This window comes from Micrasema longulum, unplaced genomic scaffold (assembly GCF_059751315.1).
Source record: "Micrasema longulum isolate JH-2025_06_02 unplaced genomic scaffold, ASM5975131v1 h1tg000323l, whole genome shotgun sequence".
Classification (NCBI taxonomy): domain Eukaryota; kingdom Metazoa; phylum Arthropoda; class Insecta; order Trichoptera; family Brachycentridae; genus Micrasema; species Micrasema longulum.
The window spans coordinates 285,684-302,744 of NW_028277527.1; the positions used below are offsets into that span (position 1 = coordinate 285,684).

Here is a 17,061-nt window from a genome sequence, read left to right on the forward strand (position 1 = left end):
AAAAAATTAATGTAGTTTTTACACGTGTTCAAAAATTTCATTAGATTTACTTTAAATTCATTTATTGATATATTATTTTTAATCGTTTTTAGTTCATTGGGAAGATTATTATAATTTTTTACACCTTTGAAGACAAAGCTTTTCTGACCATGACTTGTGTGGAATTTAGGAATTTTAGTATTATCTGAGTGACTTATTTATCTCAAATTCTTTTATTTTTTATATATTTGTATAATAGAATTTACTTTATAAAGAGTGTCTACTGTATGAACTTTAAATATTTTAAATAGACTTTCCGTATTGAATGTTGAGGGTTTCTTTAAAATTACTTTAGTAATTAATCTTTGTACTATTTTAAAAGGGTTTAATATATTGGCGTATGAACCACCCCACCCTACAATACCATATTGTAACAAAGATTGTACAATTGAGTAATAAGCTATTTTTTAATTATTGATTTTTGAAATATTCCTTATATTTGTATAATTATTTAAAATATCTTCATAATTGAACATGTTTTAAATAAAAAGTATACATATTTTCGTACAATTTTACTTTATGGACAATTGAAAATAACCCCGGTTATCGGAGCCCTGGAGTATGTACATTTCAATCATATGTTTTGTATGAAAATGTCGGAAAACAATTTTAATGTAAATATCACTTTATCGACTTAGAAATTGGCAAACATTTTCTACTTATAACGATAACTTACTAAGAATAATGTTCATGTTTTTTGGTGACCCGAATTTTTTTACTTTTTTTTGTATTACGAAAGAAAAAATGCATCGAAAATAGCATAGAAAGTTTGAAATAACACAAATCAATCATGTTTGTAGACCTGGTAAAAATCATCATGTCACTTTTTTTGAAGTAATATTTTTGCCATGAAATTTGTATAAACATCAAAATTATTTTTGTAATTTAGTGTTATCATTAATTATGTCCGATGCACATCTTGATGTTAAGATATAATTAGAAGCATTAAAAATATATTATGTAAATAAATGGTATCCGTTATGAGCTTTTTTTTAAAATTCAAACTGCAATTTTATAGGACTAAAATAAAATGAAATATTTAAGGTGTCATTAAAATTGGAGCAACGTAATATCATATCTTAACCCATGAGCAATGACTCGATATTATGAAGGCAAAGTGATATTCTCCAAGAGTATTTGCCTCTTACAGTTTCATCGATGTGAAAGACGTGTTCAGCTGCCTGACTGCTTTCCCAATCGGCATAATCAGAGGCAGGTTGGTTCTGGAGACCGGGAGGTAAAACAGTCTGTGCCGACGCTGTCGGAGGTATCCGCCAGGAACAGAACCACTGATACTCTCCAAAATGGCCGAGTTCTCGATGTAAGCTCTTGTCGGCCTGAATGAATGGGTCGGTGTGAATCCATCCCCTCTAAGGTGCTAACTGTTGGTCCCCAGCGCATGCCCAAGAGGAACGCAGTGGGATAGAGCCGTGCCATTCAAACCAGAGCACTTCATCGGTTCTATATTACCTTTGAGAAAACAACAGTGGAGTTATAGAGGTCATCGCGAGGTAACGAATGCTAGAAGGGAAAGCGCATACAATTTGCGAAACATTATTTATAATAATACGTATCCCTGGGCCGACTTGATAACACTTTACAATGTGTTACTATTACGAAATAGCAACTCTATTTTTAACTTGTACACAGGAATGTACTCTTTTCGCCGTGGCAACAGTTTGCACTCGTGTGGGATTGAGCATGTCGTAAAAATATATCTTTCTAAATGCTGACCGCTGTTTGTTGCACTTCGCATTAGGAAACTTTACGATGCGATGGCGGCAGCTGGAACTCAAATTCTTAGTGTTTTTATTTCCATTAAATACCAACTAACTTAATCATAAAAATTGTAATACGTAAAAAGAGAGACTAGCATTTATTTAACAAAATTATTTTGAACGAATTTAAAGTAAGTTTATCTTTATATATATAATTCCTCTGTACGTGTGATGTCACCGTACTCCTCCTAAACGGCTTAACCGATTTACGTGCGGTTTTCAGAGAAACATAGATCTTTGAGCTGTGCGTGTTCGTAGATTTTAAAATCTTCAATAAAATATACAAAAAAGAAGTTAGGAGCATAAATGTTTTATTCATCGATCTACCAGGGTTGTATTCGAGGAGAAAGCATTTGCAAAAAATGGAAAGATGTTTTTTGTGTATAAAAAAAGTTTTTTTTTTTTTTTTTTTAATTTGAAAAATTATTTATAAACCCTTACGGATTATTACATTCATTTTACAAAAAGCACTTTTTGTTCATAATAATATTTTTTACATCTTTTGAAAAGTTTGTCCGAGTCTTTTGTTTAGTTTGTCTGGTAGTTTATTGTATAATTTCAGTCCCTGGTTCATTAGTCTCGATTGTCCTTGTCTTGTTTTGGAAAGTTGTATATGGTATTTGTCTGATATTCTCGTATTATGTACATGTTGACTACAATTTTTTACAAGTTTTATTTCTTCGTCTACAATTACATTAGTGGCTAATTTATGGATGAATTTGAATGATTCTAGTTGAAAGATAATATTTACAAACAGCATTTGTTTTTTGTGGATCTCAATCAGATTCGTTCCCTAAATTCCTTATAATTTTTACTCATTTATTTATTTTTATTGGATTTTTGGTAACACTAAAATAATATTGAATTCAATACATTTAAAAAAATTATATTCCTACATAAGTACACCCCTTTGTTGGTGAGACGACCGGAGTTTGACGTTTGCAAAAAGAATGCCATATTTGAAAAAATGTTATTTCTATGTTTTGTAATTCAACCATAAACAAGTTCCTACTTAAATTCAATATTTTTTTTAATATCGACAATTTTTAGTTTTGGAATGTAATCACAAACAAGTACCTAAGTACCTACTTATTAATAAAAAGTATTTTTCCAAAGTAATAGCAGGCAAACTAATGTTCGGGCCGGACAACGTCTGTCGGGTCCGCTAGGGCTAAATATAATAACAATTTTGATTGGTATTTTTTTCACCTTGTCGGCTCCGTGGTGTAATGGTCAGCGCATTTGCCTACCATGCAAAAGGTCCCGGGTTCGATCACCGACATGGTTGATATGAAATATTATTTAAAAGGTTGTTTTTACGCTTGAATATTTTATCGTCCTGGTACCTGAAGCGTAACACTGATTACCTTACTTTCACGTAACAAAGATTATCAAGATAGGCACTGTATTGGTTTATATTGCACCATTAGGTGCGGAAAGGGAGATGCTTTGGAATAAATACACAATGCACGTAATCACCACAGTGAAGAACTTCGATAATAATTGTTCTTTAAGAGTTTTTCTGTAAAAAAATGAAGCAACAACGTTTTTAGTTGTACCGAAATAAAAATCGAATTGTCGTCTTCGTTTCAGCTTTAAAGACCCCTCCAGCCTTTCACGAACAGAGGAAGCAGCTGGAGAGGGCCAAGACTGGAGACCTGCTGAAGGCCAAAATCCAGAAAAGGCCGGACAGGCAAGAGTTAGAAAGGCGACACATATTAGAACAACAGGTACATATCATATCATTTATTATTTTTAAGAGTATTATTTAATTAAAATTCACAAAATGTCTTTTAAGTTTATTTATCAACCAAATGTTTTTAATTTACTTTTTATTTCATTTGGTTTTTGATCTATCGCGTATTGAATCGTTTTCAATTGACTTTTCATTTAATTTAGAAATCTTTATTAATATTTCTGATATATTTATTAGAAAATATTATGTTTGAAAAAAATGTATTTGAAAAAATTGTGTTTAAAAAAAATTGTGTTTGAAACTATGAAATAGGTAAAATGTGAATGTGGGTTCCTGATTAATGAAGTATTGAATCCCAACTTTTCAACGCTACTCTCTCTTTTTCGAGATTTGATTGACGACTTCGTTTTTGCTGTCTTGTTTCTCATGATTATGAACTGAAAAAATATTTATATATGAAATAACTTTAAATTATATTGTTAACGGATGTTATAAAAATACCTTTCATGTAATGGATAGGTAATTAAAACTACATTTTCTTATTGCAGCACCGAGCCATTAAAGGCACGTACAAAATGAAACATTCGTTTATCAGAACGAAAATTATTTGATGTATGTATTTTTTGTAATATCAGATCAGATAGCGAGTGTTAATTGTGTCATAAATTCAAATGTTTATTTTATTGAGGCGTATTTTCCATGTAATTATATTTTAAAACATCGAAGTTAATAATTAACGTTTTTTTCACAATGTATTATATCTTACTAGGCTATTTTCGGAACCCGGGAATAACGTTAAAAATAGAATCTATAATGAGAGCGGATTTATACGATTTTCATGATAAAACTATCAATGTTTTCAAAATAAGTTTTCATCTGTAATTTTCGGGTATATACCCGAAATGCACTCACGAAATGGCTCGCAGTTGGCACACGTCATTTTGACGTCACGCGTTACGACCGCCGTCTGCGCTTCCAATACACATTGCGTATAAGTTTGACGCCAAAAACGCGCTGTTTGTACCACAGGGCGCAAAACGTCTCGTTTTCGGGTGATTCAAAATATGCATATTTTAAAGCTTTGTAGAAAATTTATCCGACGTCACACGAAAAAAATTATAATATCGTTCCTATCGTAATTTTTGCTTATTTAAAAATAAAAATAATAAAAAAACGTGAAAAGACCCTATTACATAGTATCTTCTCCTTTTAATATTTTGTCTGCCTTATATAAGATTTTTTCGCACCACAACAGGCTCAGAGGCCAAATTACAGGTTTGAGTAAAATCACATTTAATTTTTGTGATCTCACCAGGAATCGAACCCAGACCACTCCGTGTGTGAGTAAGGCTAGTGTTTTAACCGTTACATCATGGGGACCGCCTTTATAATATGAATTGATTTTAGCAAATAAAAAATATGTTTTTAGAATAATTTTGTTTATCACCTTTCTAATGCAGTAGCTAATTATAACAGGCATTTAAACCGGGTCGTGGTCCCATGGTAGTTTTGTGGACTCACGGATCAAAGTTTTGAGGTTCGATGCCCACTCTACAAATTGATTCCCATTTTTCCAGCATAAGTTATTTACAACTTTTAGAAAATGCTCTGAAAATTTAAATATTTGGTAAATAAAAATTACTTTTCTTAAAAACATAATTCTAAACTTTTTTAGTCAAAGGACTGCCTAAGAAACTAGTCCTTCAAAATAAATTGTGATTAAATAGAATATTGGAATCTCAAATATCAACACAAAGGTTTGTGATGGAACAGAATTTTACATATTTTTATTTTTATTTTATAGGAAGGCCATGTTGATCCCAGTCTAGCTGAGAAGCAACGGATGCTGAAGAAAGCCCGATTAGCTGATCAGCTTAATGACCAGTTGTCGCATAGACCTGGCCCCTTAGAATTAATACAAAAAAACATACTCCACACCGATGAGCCTATTGAAAGGGCCGTTAAAGAAGGGTTGGTTCCTTTCAAAGCCACTTGTGAAGGAGCTCACCGAAGACCGGAGCATCCTAGTAGTTATCAAACTATAGATGAAGATAGTCCTGTTGAAGAAGGTTCACCACCACTTCAGTTGGCTCTAAGTCCACCTGCTGCATTGGTAGTAACGTCTACACCGATTCGATTTCACGCTGTTCTTCCTCCTCCTACAATATCTTTAGCTGATCTTTGCCAAAGTACTCTTCTCCCTCTTGTTCCCAGTCCTGTCAGTATTACATCTTCTACTTCAACTCTTTCTCCTCTGAGTTCTGCTGCTTCTCCCCCAGCACCAATCACCCCAAGACCCATTCCTTCTCCTTTACATGTATCACATACTCAGATACAGCGATCAGACGCTCCTGGTAAAGATAAGAATCGTAAGAAGTCCAAATCCAAAGCTGCACCTAAAGCGAGAACTATAAAATTCCACGAATATAAGGGGCCACCAAATGCACATAAGACATCCTCTTCGCAAGGAATCAGCTCAGCACAATCAGAGACATCATATGAATTATTATTAAGACAACAACAGCTGTTCTTGCAGTGGCAGTTAGAATGGCAACACAAGTATCCTAAGCTCATTCTGCCAGCTCCCCAAAAACACACTTCTCATATGATTGCATCACCAGCCCCGAGTATGGCTCCAGACTCTCCAGAATCTTCCACATCTTCTGTTCATCCACATCAGGTGAGTTGTCAATATTTACAATTATTTTTTGAATAAATAACATCAGTGTTTAGTTGTAATTTTTTTTGTAAATTTTGTTTTGAATTACATGTTTTTCCCTTTTTTATTCCAGATCCCAACACCTCCTCCACCCCCACCAACGGGAAGTCGCTTAGAAGACATGAAGGTTTCAGATCTAAAGGCAGAATTAAAGCGAAGAAACCTGCCGGTTTCTGGAGCTAAACCAAACTTAATAGATCGTCTCCGACCATTCCTTTCCGATTTTTCCGGATCACAGTCATCTGAAGAGTCTCAAGATAAACTTAGCTCCAGTGTGGAAAGTTTAAATCATATCATGCAGTCTCCGGTCACATCACCCGAGAGTCAAACTGAAGCGATGGATGTGGAGTCTCAACCTCCAACACCACAACCTCAACAGCCACAGCCGACGGGGGAGGACATTGTGAGAGAACAGCAAAGAAAAATTGATGAATTGCAAAGAGAATTGCATAAATCACAACTCCAGCTGCAGCAAATTCGTGCTCAGGCTCCAAGTACTAGGCAGGAACCCACTCCTCAGGATGCTAGACACAACAGAAAACTAGCTCTGCATAATTTGCAAGCTAAAATTCAATCCCACCAGCTAGCTTTGCACATTCAACAGCTACAAGCTTTACAGGCTTTGCAGGGGCAAGGGAATGCTGCCGCCGAAAAGAGACAGCAGGAACATAGAGAGTTTCAGAGACGGCATAGTCCTGGACCGTCTCTTCCTCCCCCTGTCCCACCACAAGCTCCTAACCCTCCACCACCACCAGCGCCTGAACCTCCTCGATATATGCTATCTCCCAAGCCGGGCTCTGATCATCTCCTTCAATTGATTACCACACAAGCTGGTGGAGAAGGATTGAAAATGCAGTTCACGATAAAGGAAGGAATCAATGGCTTGAATGGATTAAATGGGTTGAATGGGTTAAATGGTATTAATGGAAAGAAAAATGTTGGTCTAGTTTTGAATGGGGTCAAAGTTGTTCCTATTACTATTCTGCAATCGAACCCCCCTCCACAGTACGAGGAGGCTACCAGGAACAAGCCCCCTCCCCCACCCCCGCCTCTTCCGCCGCCGTCACAGTCTCCAGCTCCGACCATCAAGAGCCAAACTGTGGACGATGTCCTTGAAATTCTCATCAAGAATGGAGAACTGCCTGCTTCAGCTGCCCAGATTCCTCAACAGAATAACCAAGATTCTCTCAACCAAAACACTGACTTCTTGAGTAGTGAAAGTGTTTTACACTCGGAAAATCTAGTGCATAGTGAAAATCCAAGTGAACTAATGAACCAAGATGAGCGTCGTGATAGTTTACACGAGTTGATCAACCATAATCAGATGAGTTCAGGCATGCTTGACCATCAAAATATGCATAGTGACTTTACAAATCAGAATAGTGAAATTCTTAATCGTAACAATTTGCATAGTGATCTTTTGAACGATAACGATCTTCATAAAAATTTCCTAAATCAAAATAGTATGTTGCTCAACCAGCACGGTCAGACGATTTCTCATGAACATATTGATGAAAACAGTGTTCTGGACGAGCTCATTAATGCCAACAGCGTTGATTCCGTTCATCGAAACACATTTGACGATTCCGTCATGGACAACCATTGTGATTTTGAAAACATGCCGTCTCTCAACAACTGTCACATGCCTCAAATTAAAGATGAAGATATGATAAATGATCGCAATAACCACGGGAGTGCATTCGATTCCCTTTCTAGCGGGTGTTTGGGAGATGAGGATAGCAACATGTTCAAATCTGAAATCAAGTCCGAGGACTCCATGCCGCATCATATGGACGAGGGATTCAATCTGGAGCAGTTACTCGGGGAAGATGCTCAGGATGGGTTGGTTCTTAAGGAACTAGACCCGGAAGTTTTCGATTCCATGGACTTTGGACAAGCGGAATGTTCGTCTCATAATCAAACTACAGGGGGAAGTGAAGCCATGGACATGGACGAATGGCTCGACAGCTTATGGTCGCAAGGGACTCCTCAGTGCGACCCCCTCCTGGGAGGGCCCCCGAGGTCATCCGCTAGGTCAGCCCCCACCCCGCGCCCCCCACCCCACCTCTCCTGGGACAAGTTGGACTTTGCGACCACTTGACCGATGGCATTCCTCGATTCCATGGTCTCAGATTGCTGTTGAAACTCAGTGAACACACTTGGAGCGATGGAGGCGAGCATATTGTGATTTGAATAGTTAAGAATTGAAAATGGTGCTGAGTTCTCTATATGTTGCGGGTGAGCCTGCGGCTCTGGCCTGCCGATAGTATGTTAAATTGAAATTATTAGTTTTTGTAACGGATGGTTATGCGCTAGTTAATATTACCGACACTGACGAATAGTGGGACGAATACGAAGTGACGTTTGTGTAAAGGGGGCGGGTTGAATTCCCCGCGGAGGGCGTTTGCAATAAGATTGCATAACTAGACTCTCCTCCCCCTGTGTGTGTACTTAACTGTATTGCCATTAGGATAAAGAATTAATAACGAAATGCTTCCAATGTCACATTAGGTTAAGGAAATTGATGACCACTAATCACGTTATGTTAGGCAAACTAAAACATCTCGCGCTGGCGACACATCTGTACGCACGCTTGATATAAACTGTTCATAAAGTGATATGTACACCGAGTGTCCATCCCGACAAACTTTAGATGAAGTTTTCCATTCAGAGTGTGTGTGATATATTAATATAATTTTAGGCAAAGTGTAACTAAATTCTTACTTAATAATATTTATTGAATATTGTAACAGTTCAGTAGTTTGATGGAGGCGACGCGTCCGCTGTCGATCTTTGTAATTATTAAAAGGAACATAATTATTTAACTGGAAGATTTTTGTTGCTGCATTCCTCCCAATTGACCAAGAGATATAGGAAGATTATTTAAAATAATAATTATACCAACGCGTGAGTGGAGTGTGAGCGGTATTCGCTTATGCGGAAAGGGCGGCTTCATTCATTCATCGAGACATTCCAATGTTAATAGAGAAACAAATAATCCAGGTGGCGCCATCCTTTACCCGCTCTCTTCATCTTCACACATTCATACACCGAACATTGCACCATTATAGACCACTCCACAGGCAGGACATCGATCTGTCACTTCCCAAATATATTATTGTTATTTTAAATTCATAAGTACGGTCTCAACAGTTTTAGCTAATATTATTAAATATTCATTCGTCTTTCTAGTTTAGTTTTACCAATATTTATAGCATTCCTAATATTAGACAATTTTACTGAAATCGGGTTACATTTATTATTAATGTAGACAAAATCTACATTACTCCCATTGGGAATGCGCTAAATTTTGGCATAACTATTTGAAATATTCTATTGATGAGTTATCGATTGTTATATTATTATTATTGATTATATTTTCTTTCGAGTTACTTATAATGCAAGAATTTTATTATTCCTTTACTTCCTTCAACTAACTAAATATTTTTTTATCTCAAACCAATCTAGAGTATCTATAAATGATTTATTTTCATTTGGTATTCTTTTTCGCATTTAAAGTAAATAATTTTCTTTACTTAAAATTAATCGCGGGGCAAAATCACTGTTTTTTAGTCAACCATTAAAACCCATCATTCCTCCACGAGTGCTACAAATAGGAGATTCGTGATGCGCTTCAATAATATTATGAATTGAATGCACTACTTGTCTGTTTGTAACATTCACGGACGAGGATACAAAAATGTGTTTTTAGTTGTTAATTAAAAAATGCTGATTTTGAAGCCTAGTTGCAGTTTCAGTCATTACCCCACGATATGTGCAACGAAATACTCACTTAGTATTTAACACTATGGTATTGATTTAAATCATATTGGGAAGCTATTTTGGATAAATTCTTACAAATAATTGCATTTATTACTTTTTTTTTTCAAATTTTCTGACTGTCGAAATTCCATTTAACAGGCCGTAAGTAAATTCTGCTTTATTTACTGTGTATATTGTCTGCAGTATGTATGTATATTAACTGAATATATTTTCTTTTTCTATTATAATTTATTCCATGTGTATTTTACTTTTGTTTTGCCTTTATCCAAAGGGTTGGACCAATTATTTTTTCTCGGAAAATATAATTCCTGTTTTTATTTATTTCCATGCTCAAGAATTATTTATTGTTGTCGGTTGCGATTCAACTGCTAAATGTTTGAAACCATTGTCATGTTATTTAAAATATATGTTTCTTGTCTCCCTATGATTGTATTTTTTAAGGAATATTCAAATCTTTGAGATGGTGTCATCTAATTGACCCGCCAGAGGGACCAGATTGAATAATTCAAGTTTTTAAATAACAAAATCTCATGGATTGATTCAAATGAGTATTTCTAGCTTCATATAAAACTGTATCCCAGTGTCGTTGTTCCATTTTTATATTGGATATAAAAATTAGTATCAATATTATTTTAATCTTAATCTCTTAATTCTCGGTAAAATATTTCATCCTTTACATTATTTGAGTCTTTCGCAGTGTCGCAATAAAATTGCAATTACTATTAAGGTTATAAGGTTAATATTCTAAACATTTATCAATATGTTTAACTCTTTGTATCTGCAAAATTAAAATATCCTTCACCTTTAAAAAAATAAATTAATCAATGTTAAACAATCTTATGGTGTTTTCATACATGTATATAAATATTTCTCTACGTAGATACATAGGTCTCAATTTTCTTCTTCTTTTTCATTGGATGAACTGTTAACTGAAATATATATAATTTCAGATTATTGTGCCAAACTTGTTCAAAATATTTGTGATTAATTCTTTTGTTTTTCATTATTTTGTCGACTCGATGGAATCATTTACGAAAGCTTTATTGTTAGATTGATTTCAGGATTAATTTAACGAGTTATCAACGATATTGGAAAATGGTCCCGTATCCATTAACTTAATGTTTAATGCAACGCATTGCAATGTACAAAAGAGAAAATAGGAAAACAACGATAGGCATGATCTTTCCATCGGTGTGTTGTTTGTAACGAGCAATTTCCAAAGTGATGCCACTAAATATCGATACCCCGATGGGAATAAATTAGTTATTGTAGAAGATGCTAGCGAAAACACTAGAAATTGAAAAGAACTGAGAGATGTGTTTCCCTGGCAAAACCAATATTCGAGGCTTCTTGCTATTCACATAGATCATTATTAATTTAATACGAAGATATATTTCTTTTTCGTTCTCAGTTTATTTGGTTTAAGCGTTTTATAATTATTATGATTATGTGTAGATGGTACCCTGTACATAATTACCTCCCCTGCCTTTTAATTTTAAGACTATGTTGGACAAATTATAATTTGATTTAAAATATACATTGTGTATGTTGTTGAAATTTGCGTTTTATTTTATCATTGATACCTTTCCCCGCTATTTATCTAATGTTTGTGATGAGAAAAATTTCACTAAATAACCAACTGTTTTTACACATATTTTATTCCAATACACCTAGAAAACTCTTTTAGTTTCAACAAAAACTTAATAGCATAAAATCACACTCATAGATAAAATGGAAACTAGGTTTAGTGATATAGTTAAATAGCTTTCAAAGAGAGCAGTGAGAAAAAATATTATTTAATTTTTGTTTTTAAAAAAGTTCACAATGATTTTTGTAACTTGCATGCTGCAGACAGTTATAAAGCATTACAGGCCCAGTTATATTTTGTTTAGCTTGTTTCTATGCGAGTGTTGCTGTTCATTGTTTAAAAAAAATAATAATTTAGGTCTCAATCAGTACTTAGACAAATGGCAATTTCGTTGACAACCTGTACACTAAAGAAAAATAAAGCGCTTCATATGAAAATAGCAAATGAACCAATAAAAAAACACTGCAAATATGCAAAATAATATCTATTACCTTGACCTGAACTGAAAGTTACATGAATTTTAAAATTTTTAAGGTAACAGTGTCTTTACGTAATAGTTAATGTCTTGCAGAGTACGAAATTTTATTTTGTTAATCGATTAATGGACAAGAGCATCATAAAAATGTTGGAAGAGTCAATAAAATACAATTGTGCGAAGTAAAAATGTCATTAAAAGGATACACGCTGTTTTTCATTACTTAGTACTGCTTACAAACATTAACAACACAATAAGATTAGCTTTCTAGCAACGAGGGGATATATATGCTTCACCCCTGACCTATTTCAAAGTGGACGAGATTTTTTTTTGCGACAGATTTTTATATCTAATTTCCCGTGGCACTGAACTTCCTCATATTATTTACTATTTCAGCATTTACTTTGTGGAAAAATATTTTTAATTTATTTAGAATGAAACACTTTGTAATTTTTACCACATAAGAGTAACACAACTAGTTTCAGGTAATCTGAATTACCCACCATCGGTTTAGTTTATATGTACACCTGATGATGGGTAATTCAGAGAATACCTGAAACTAGTTGTGTTATAATATATTAAACTTTTATGTGGTAAAAATTACAAAGTGTTTCATTTTAAAGAACTTCCTCATTCCTGGCAAAAGTTAGATGTAACAAGTTTTTTTTCGCAAAATTTTTGAGTTTCTTGAGCCACTAGACCAGTGATCGCCGAGGCTTTTTCGGTGGCTCATGTAGGATATTAAATTTGCATAGTAAATTTTATTATTGAACTCCGAAAATAAATATAAAACGTGCTAAATTTCAACAAAATGCTTAAAAGGTTGCTATCAACGTTGTTAAGAGTAAATATAGAAACAGACTCATAAATTTACATCTTGATTCTTGCATTCAGATGGGAGTGACAATGTATTCACCGAGAATTAAAAAAAATAAAAAATTGTGGTGAAAAGTGGAATGCCATTCTTTTCACTAATTATTTTTACTCTTTATTTTTACTTTAATTTTCATGTTATTTTTTAAATCACACCTATTGTCAATTATTATTTTGATTATAAATAAATATTTAAAGTACTCATTTTATGTTTTATTGTTAATCTGATGTTCTAATTTATCTAAACTAATTTTTAAATATTTTGTATGGCACGATAAGGGCCGATGAAAAAAACTATAAAGAGGGAATTTGTATAGGTAGCTCACCAGACAAGTTCAATTTCTGAAAGTAGCTCACGTCTTTATTGAGTTTGGAGACCACTGAACTAGACTGACTGATCGTGTCACAAATGACAGAGGTGCGCTGCGATGCAGTGTCTTATGCACCATATGTACCATTAGGTGCAGATCCCAGTTTGTGGGTCATATTTGAAAAGCGCTGGGTCAACCCGTTCACTCGTTAAACAGAGTAGTGCCTCCTGAAGCTGAAGTACTGCTTTCAATTAATCTTTTCTTTTACATATTGTATTAACAATAAAGAAATTTATTGGTGGAAGAGTATTTTGTAAGAACAAATTGATTGAAATGATCCATACTTTTATTAGATTAGTTTTGTTGACCAATATCAAAACCGGTGTCATCGCTTTTGCTACTCGATGGCCCATTTCACAAGTATCGTCCAAATCCACACGGCTCGGTAAAATTGGGGTGGATTGACATTTACTTTATTATTATTATGCATTTATTTATTTTATTATTACATAATGACGACATCGACACATGTCGACCTCGTGGTGTGATCACACACATATAAAGGAAGTACACTAAAAGAATAATGAAATATTGTAACACTGAGCAACGTTCTTTGAAATTTTGAGCAGGGGGAGGTAAGGCGGGAAAAAATAATAAATTTGAAATTAATTCTTTAAATTTCTTTAATTGACTTGCTTTATCGGTGGTTCCTCGTGGACCTTGTCATCCTCGTGGTGTAGTGATCAGCGCGTTTGCCTACCATGCAAGAGGTCTCGGGTTCGATTCCTGACATAGTTGGCATGAAATATTTATTTCAAAAGGTGTTTTTACACTTGAATATTTCATAGTACCTGGACTGGTACCTGAAGCGTAACACTGATCATTAAGATGATAATATTATAAGCCTTCATGTAGCAAAAATGATCAAATGCACAGTGATCGGAGTACCAATGCAGTGCCCTATGCATCATTAGGTGCGGAAAGGGAATGATGATATATTTATTTTAAATTTAAACATCCTGCTAAAGGGAATCGAGTGGTGATTGGTGCACACTCACGGTGTACTGGTTTTTGCGTTGTCTGCCAATGAAGAAATATAATTTTGAAAAATATATATAAAATACATTCAATGTCAATCAACCCTATATCCTATTATCTTCAAAGCATTAGCTTTGTGGACAATCATTTTAATGAATGTTAGTAATTATTAGTATTTAACCATACTAATAATACTCATACTAACTTACTCACTTTTCATGTCTACCGGTTTCGAGACGTACCTGTCTCTTCGTCAGGAAACTCACTACACCAACATACAAATACAAAATACACTTTCTTTACCATCATCGTAGTATATATAGTATTTGCGAAAAAAACATGCAGAGTTCAATGGGATGCAAACACCACCATGTCCGAACTTGCACTAAAACTAGGTTAATAATATTTAGCGATATGTTGCAGAATGTGTGGGGGGTTAGATGTATTTTTTCGCGGTGGGGGGGGTAATCATTGTTCCGCGGAGATAATCTGCCCATCTACCTCTGTGGCGATGTCTCGGAACGACGTTTTATCCTACATATTGCTGTTTACATGTGGACAGTGATCCAGTCCTGGGACAAAACAATATTGTATTGTCCACGTGTAAACGGCCTTTTAGTTTTAGTGAGGTTAGGTATGAACATGTTGGGACAGTGGGTATTAAATAAGTTAGATAGTGTACAGACTTGTCTGTTGGTATTAAAACCATCAAAATGTAATAAAGCGAATAACCGTGAGTTTAAAATACACAAAGTAAAGTTTACATCCAAATCACAATGTAGGTGAGCATGCAATGTTGCAACGAATGTTGTTGGTTTAATCCGACACTCAACGGGTTAGGGCTGACAGAGAAAGCAACTAGTTTTTATGTAGCTTGTAGGGTATTTAATTATTTTTTTGGCCAATTTCACATAGGTCGTACAAATCTACACGATACGATAAAATTTGGGTCTACCTACTTATTTTTATAATATTACATATTTTCTAAGTGTATTTATTTAGTTGACTACTTTCGGATAAAAAATAGAGGTTAGTCGGCCTCATGGTGTACTGATTAGTGCGTTTGCCTGCCATTATTCAATGGCATATTTATTCAAATACAAAAAAATATATACATATAATATTCATATTTAATATATATTTTTTTTGCACCACAACAGACCAGGAGGCCCAATTACAGTGGTGAATTACGTCACAGAACACCCAGGCTTGAAAAAATCATATTTTTATTTTTTGTGTTCTCACCCGGAACCCTTCATGTGTGAGTCAAGCGTCTTGATCACTACACCACGGAGGCCGCCCATGCAATAAATATCAACCAATTTTGTGTTATTTTATCGCGCCTGGGCTGGTATTCCAAACGCTCTCGTGGCCGTATTATCTCGTGTATTTACATACAAAAACTGTTTTCTCTTGCCACGAGAGTGGAGTTGAATTGTTATAATTTTTCAAAAACATTAATTGTGTACCGACGAGTACCCACTTTTATGTAATATATTTTTTTTGAATATATACATTATGCATAATGTGATCCTATACTTAAAAAAAAACTCTTCATTAAATACATACGAGGTGTGTTCAGAAAATAACGGGAATTTTTAAATTTCGCGGGTTCGGAGAGTCCGATTGTAAAATTTGCCATAATCTAGGGAGAAAATACGTTTGTACGAAGAAAAGTCAGACCGCCTTTCCTCTCGAGTAAAAAAAAATACAGTTTTGAGATACGAGCATTTGAACTTAGAAACTTCAATATCAACTTGATTTCAATATTTTTGTTTTAGAAAATATGGCATAACCTAGGGTTTGGGTTATCTCTATACACTAATGTGTAATTTGAAAACAACAACAACTCAATATGTATGTCTAATAAATACTCGTATCCAAAATATATTCTAGGGATATTTATATGGGTTTTTTTTATTTTATTTATTTACAATTTTAAAAAACCCGTTAGGGTTACATTAGAAATTTAATATTGTCTAGTCATTTTATGTCTCGTCTAGTCTAGTTAGTTCAGTCATCATGTGCTTTTTCAGATTGATTTTAAATTTGTCTCCATTAAAAGTTTTCAAGGAGTAAGGTAGGTCGTTGTAGTGTTTAAGTCCATTATGTAGTATTTTTGACTGTCCTGTGTTTGTCTTTGCTTTTTCAATATGATAGTGTTTTTGTTGTCTGGTGTTATATTTATGTATGTCAGCATTTTTGACTAATATTATGTCGTCGTCTTGTATGTTTCCCAGTGTTATTTTGTGCACAATTTTTAAGGTCTCAATTTTAGTCAAGTAGTTTATGTCAAACTGGTGTGTTTTTTTGTACAGTTCAGTCGTAGAGGTCAGGTAGGGTAGGTTGTATGTTAGTTTAAGAATTTTATTTTGTTGTCTTTGTATTCTTGTTATGTCTGTCTTGTTACCAGTTCCCCAGAAGGCGATCATGTAACTCAATTTACTTTTGACATAGGCTTCGTACATCATAATTTTTTCCTTTCTTGATATAAAATCTTTAATTTTGTAGAAGAGGCTATGTAGTGATGCCATTACTTTAGTGAGTCCGTCTATGTGTTTTGTCTATTTTAATTGTCTGTCCATTGTGAGTCCTAGGTAAGTCACATGTTCTAGTTCTTTAAGAGTTTCGTTGTTTATTTTTATGTTCATGTTATGGTTCTTCTTTTGTGTTTCGAAATGTATTATATTGCATTTCTTGGCATTTAGCGTTAAGAAGTTTTTGTTTGTCCATTCTAATAGTTTTTGCACGTCATTGTTGA

At 34.3% G+C, this 17,061-nt stretch overlaps 1 protein-coding gene and 1 long non-coding RNA gene across 6 annotated transcripts in view; one reads left to right on the plus strand and one right to left on the minus strand.

The window, feature by feature from the left end:
- Window positions 1-11,572, plus strand: part of Mrtf (Myocardin-related transcription factor) — a 152,010-nt gene extending 140,438 nt beyond the window's left edge. For all 5 annotated transcript variants that reach the window (XM_088225004.1, XM_088225003.1, XM_088225002.1 and 2 more), the window contains 3 exons: window positions 3,411-3,547; window positions 5,318-6,193; window positions 6,306-11,572. In XM_088225004.1, coding sequence (XP_088081130.1) covers window positions 3,411-3,547; window positions 5,318-6,193; window positions 6,306-8,333 — 3,041 coding nt within the window. In that variant the 3' untranslated portion in view covers window positions 8,334-11,572. The remainder of the gene's footprint in view (window positions 1-3,410; window positions 3,548-5,317; window positions 6,194-6,305) is intronic.
- Window positions 3,807-5,074, minus strand: LOC148282475 (uncharacterized). Its single transcript, XR_015822083.1, has 2 exons — window positions 4,961-5,074; window positions 3,807-3,950 (listed from the first exon to the last, which is right to left on the minus strand). It is a non-coding gene; the product is annotated as an uncharacterized LOC148282475 (long non-coding RNA).
- Window positions 11,573-17,061: the final 5,489 nt, after the last annotated feature.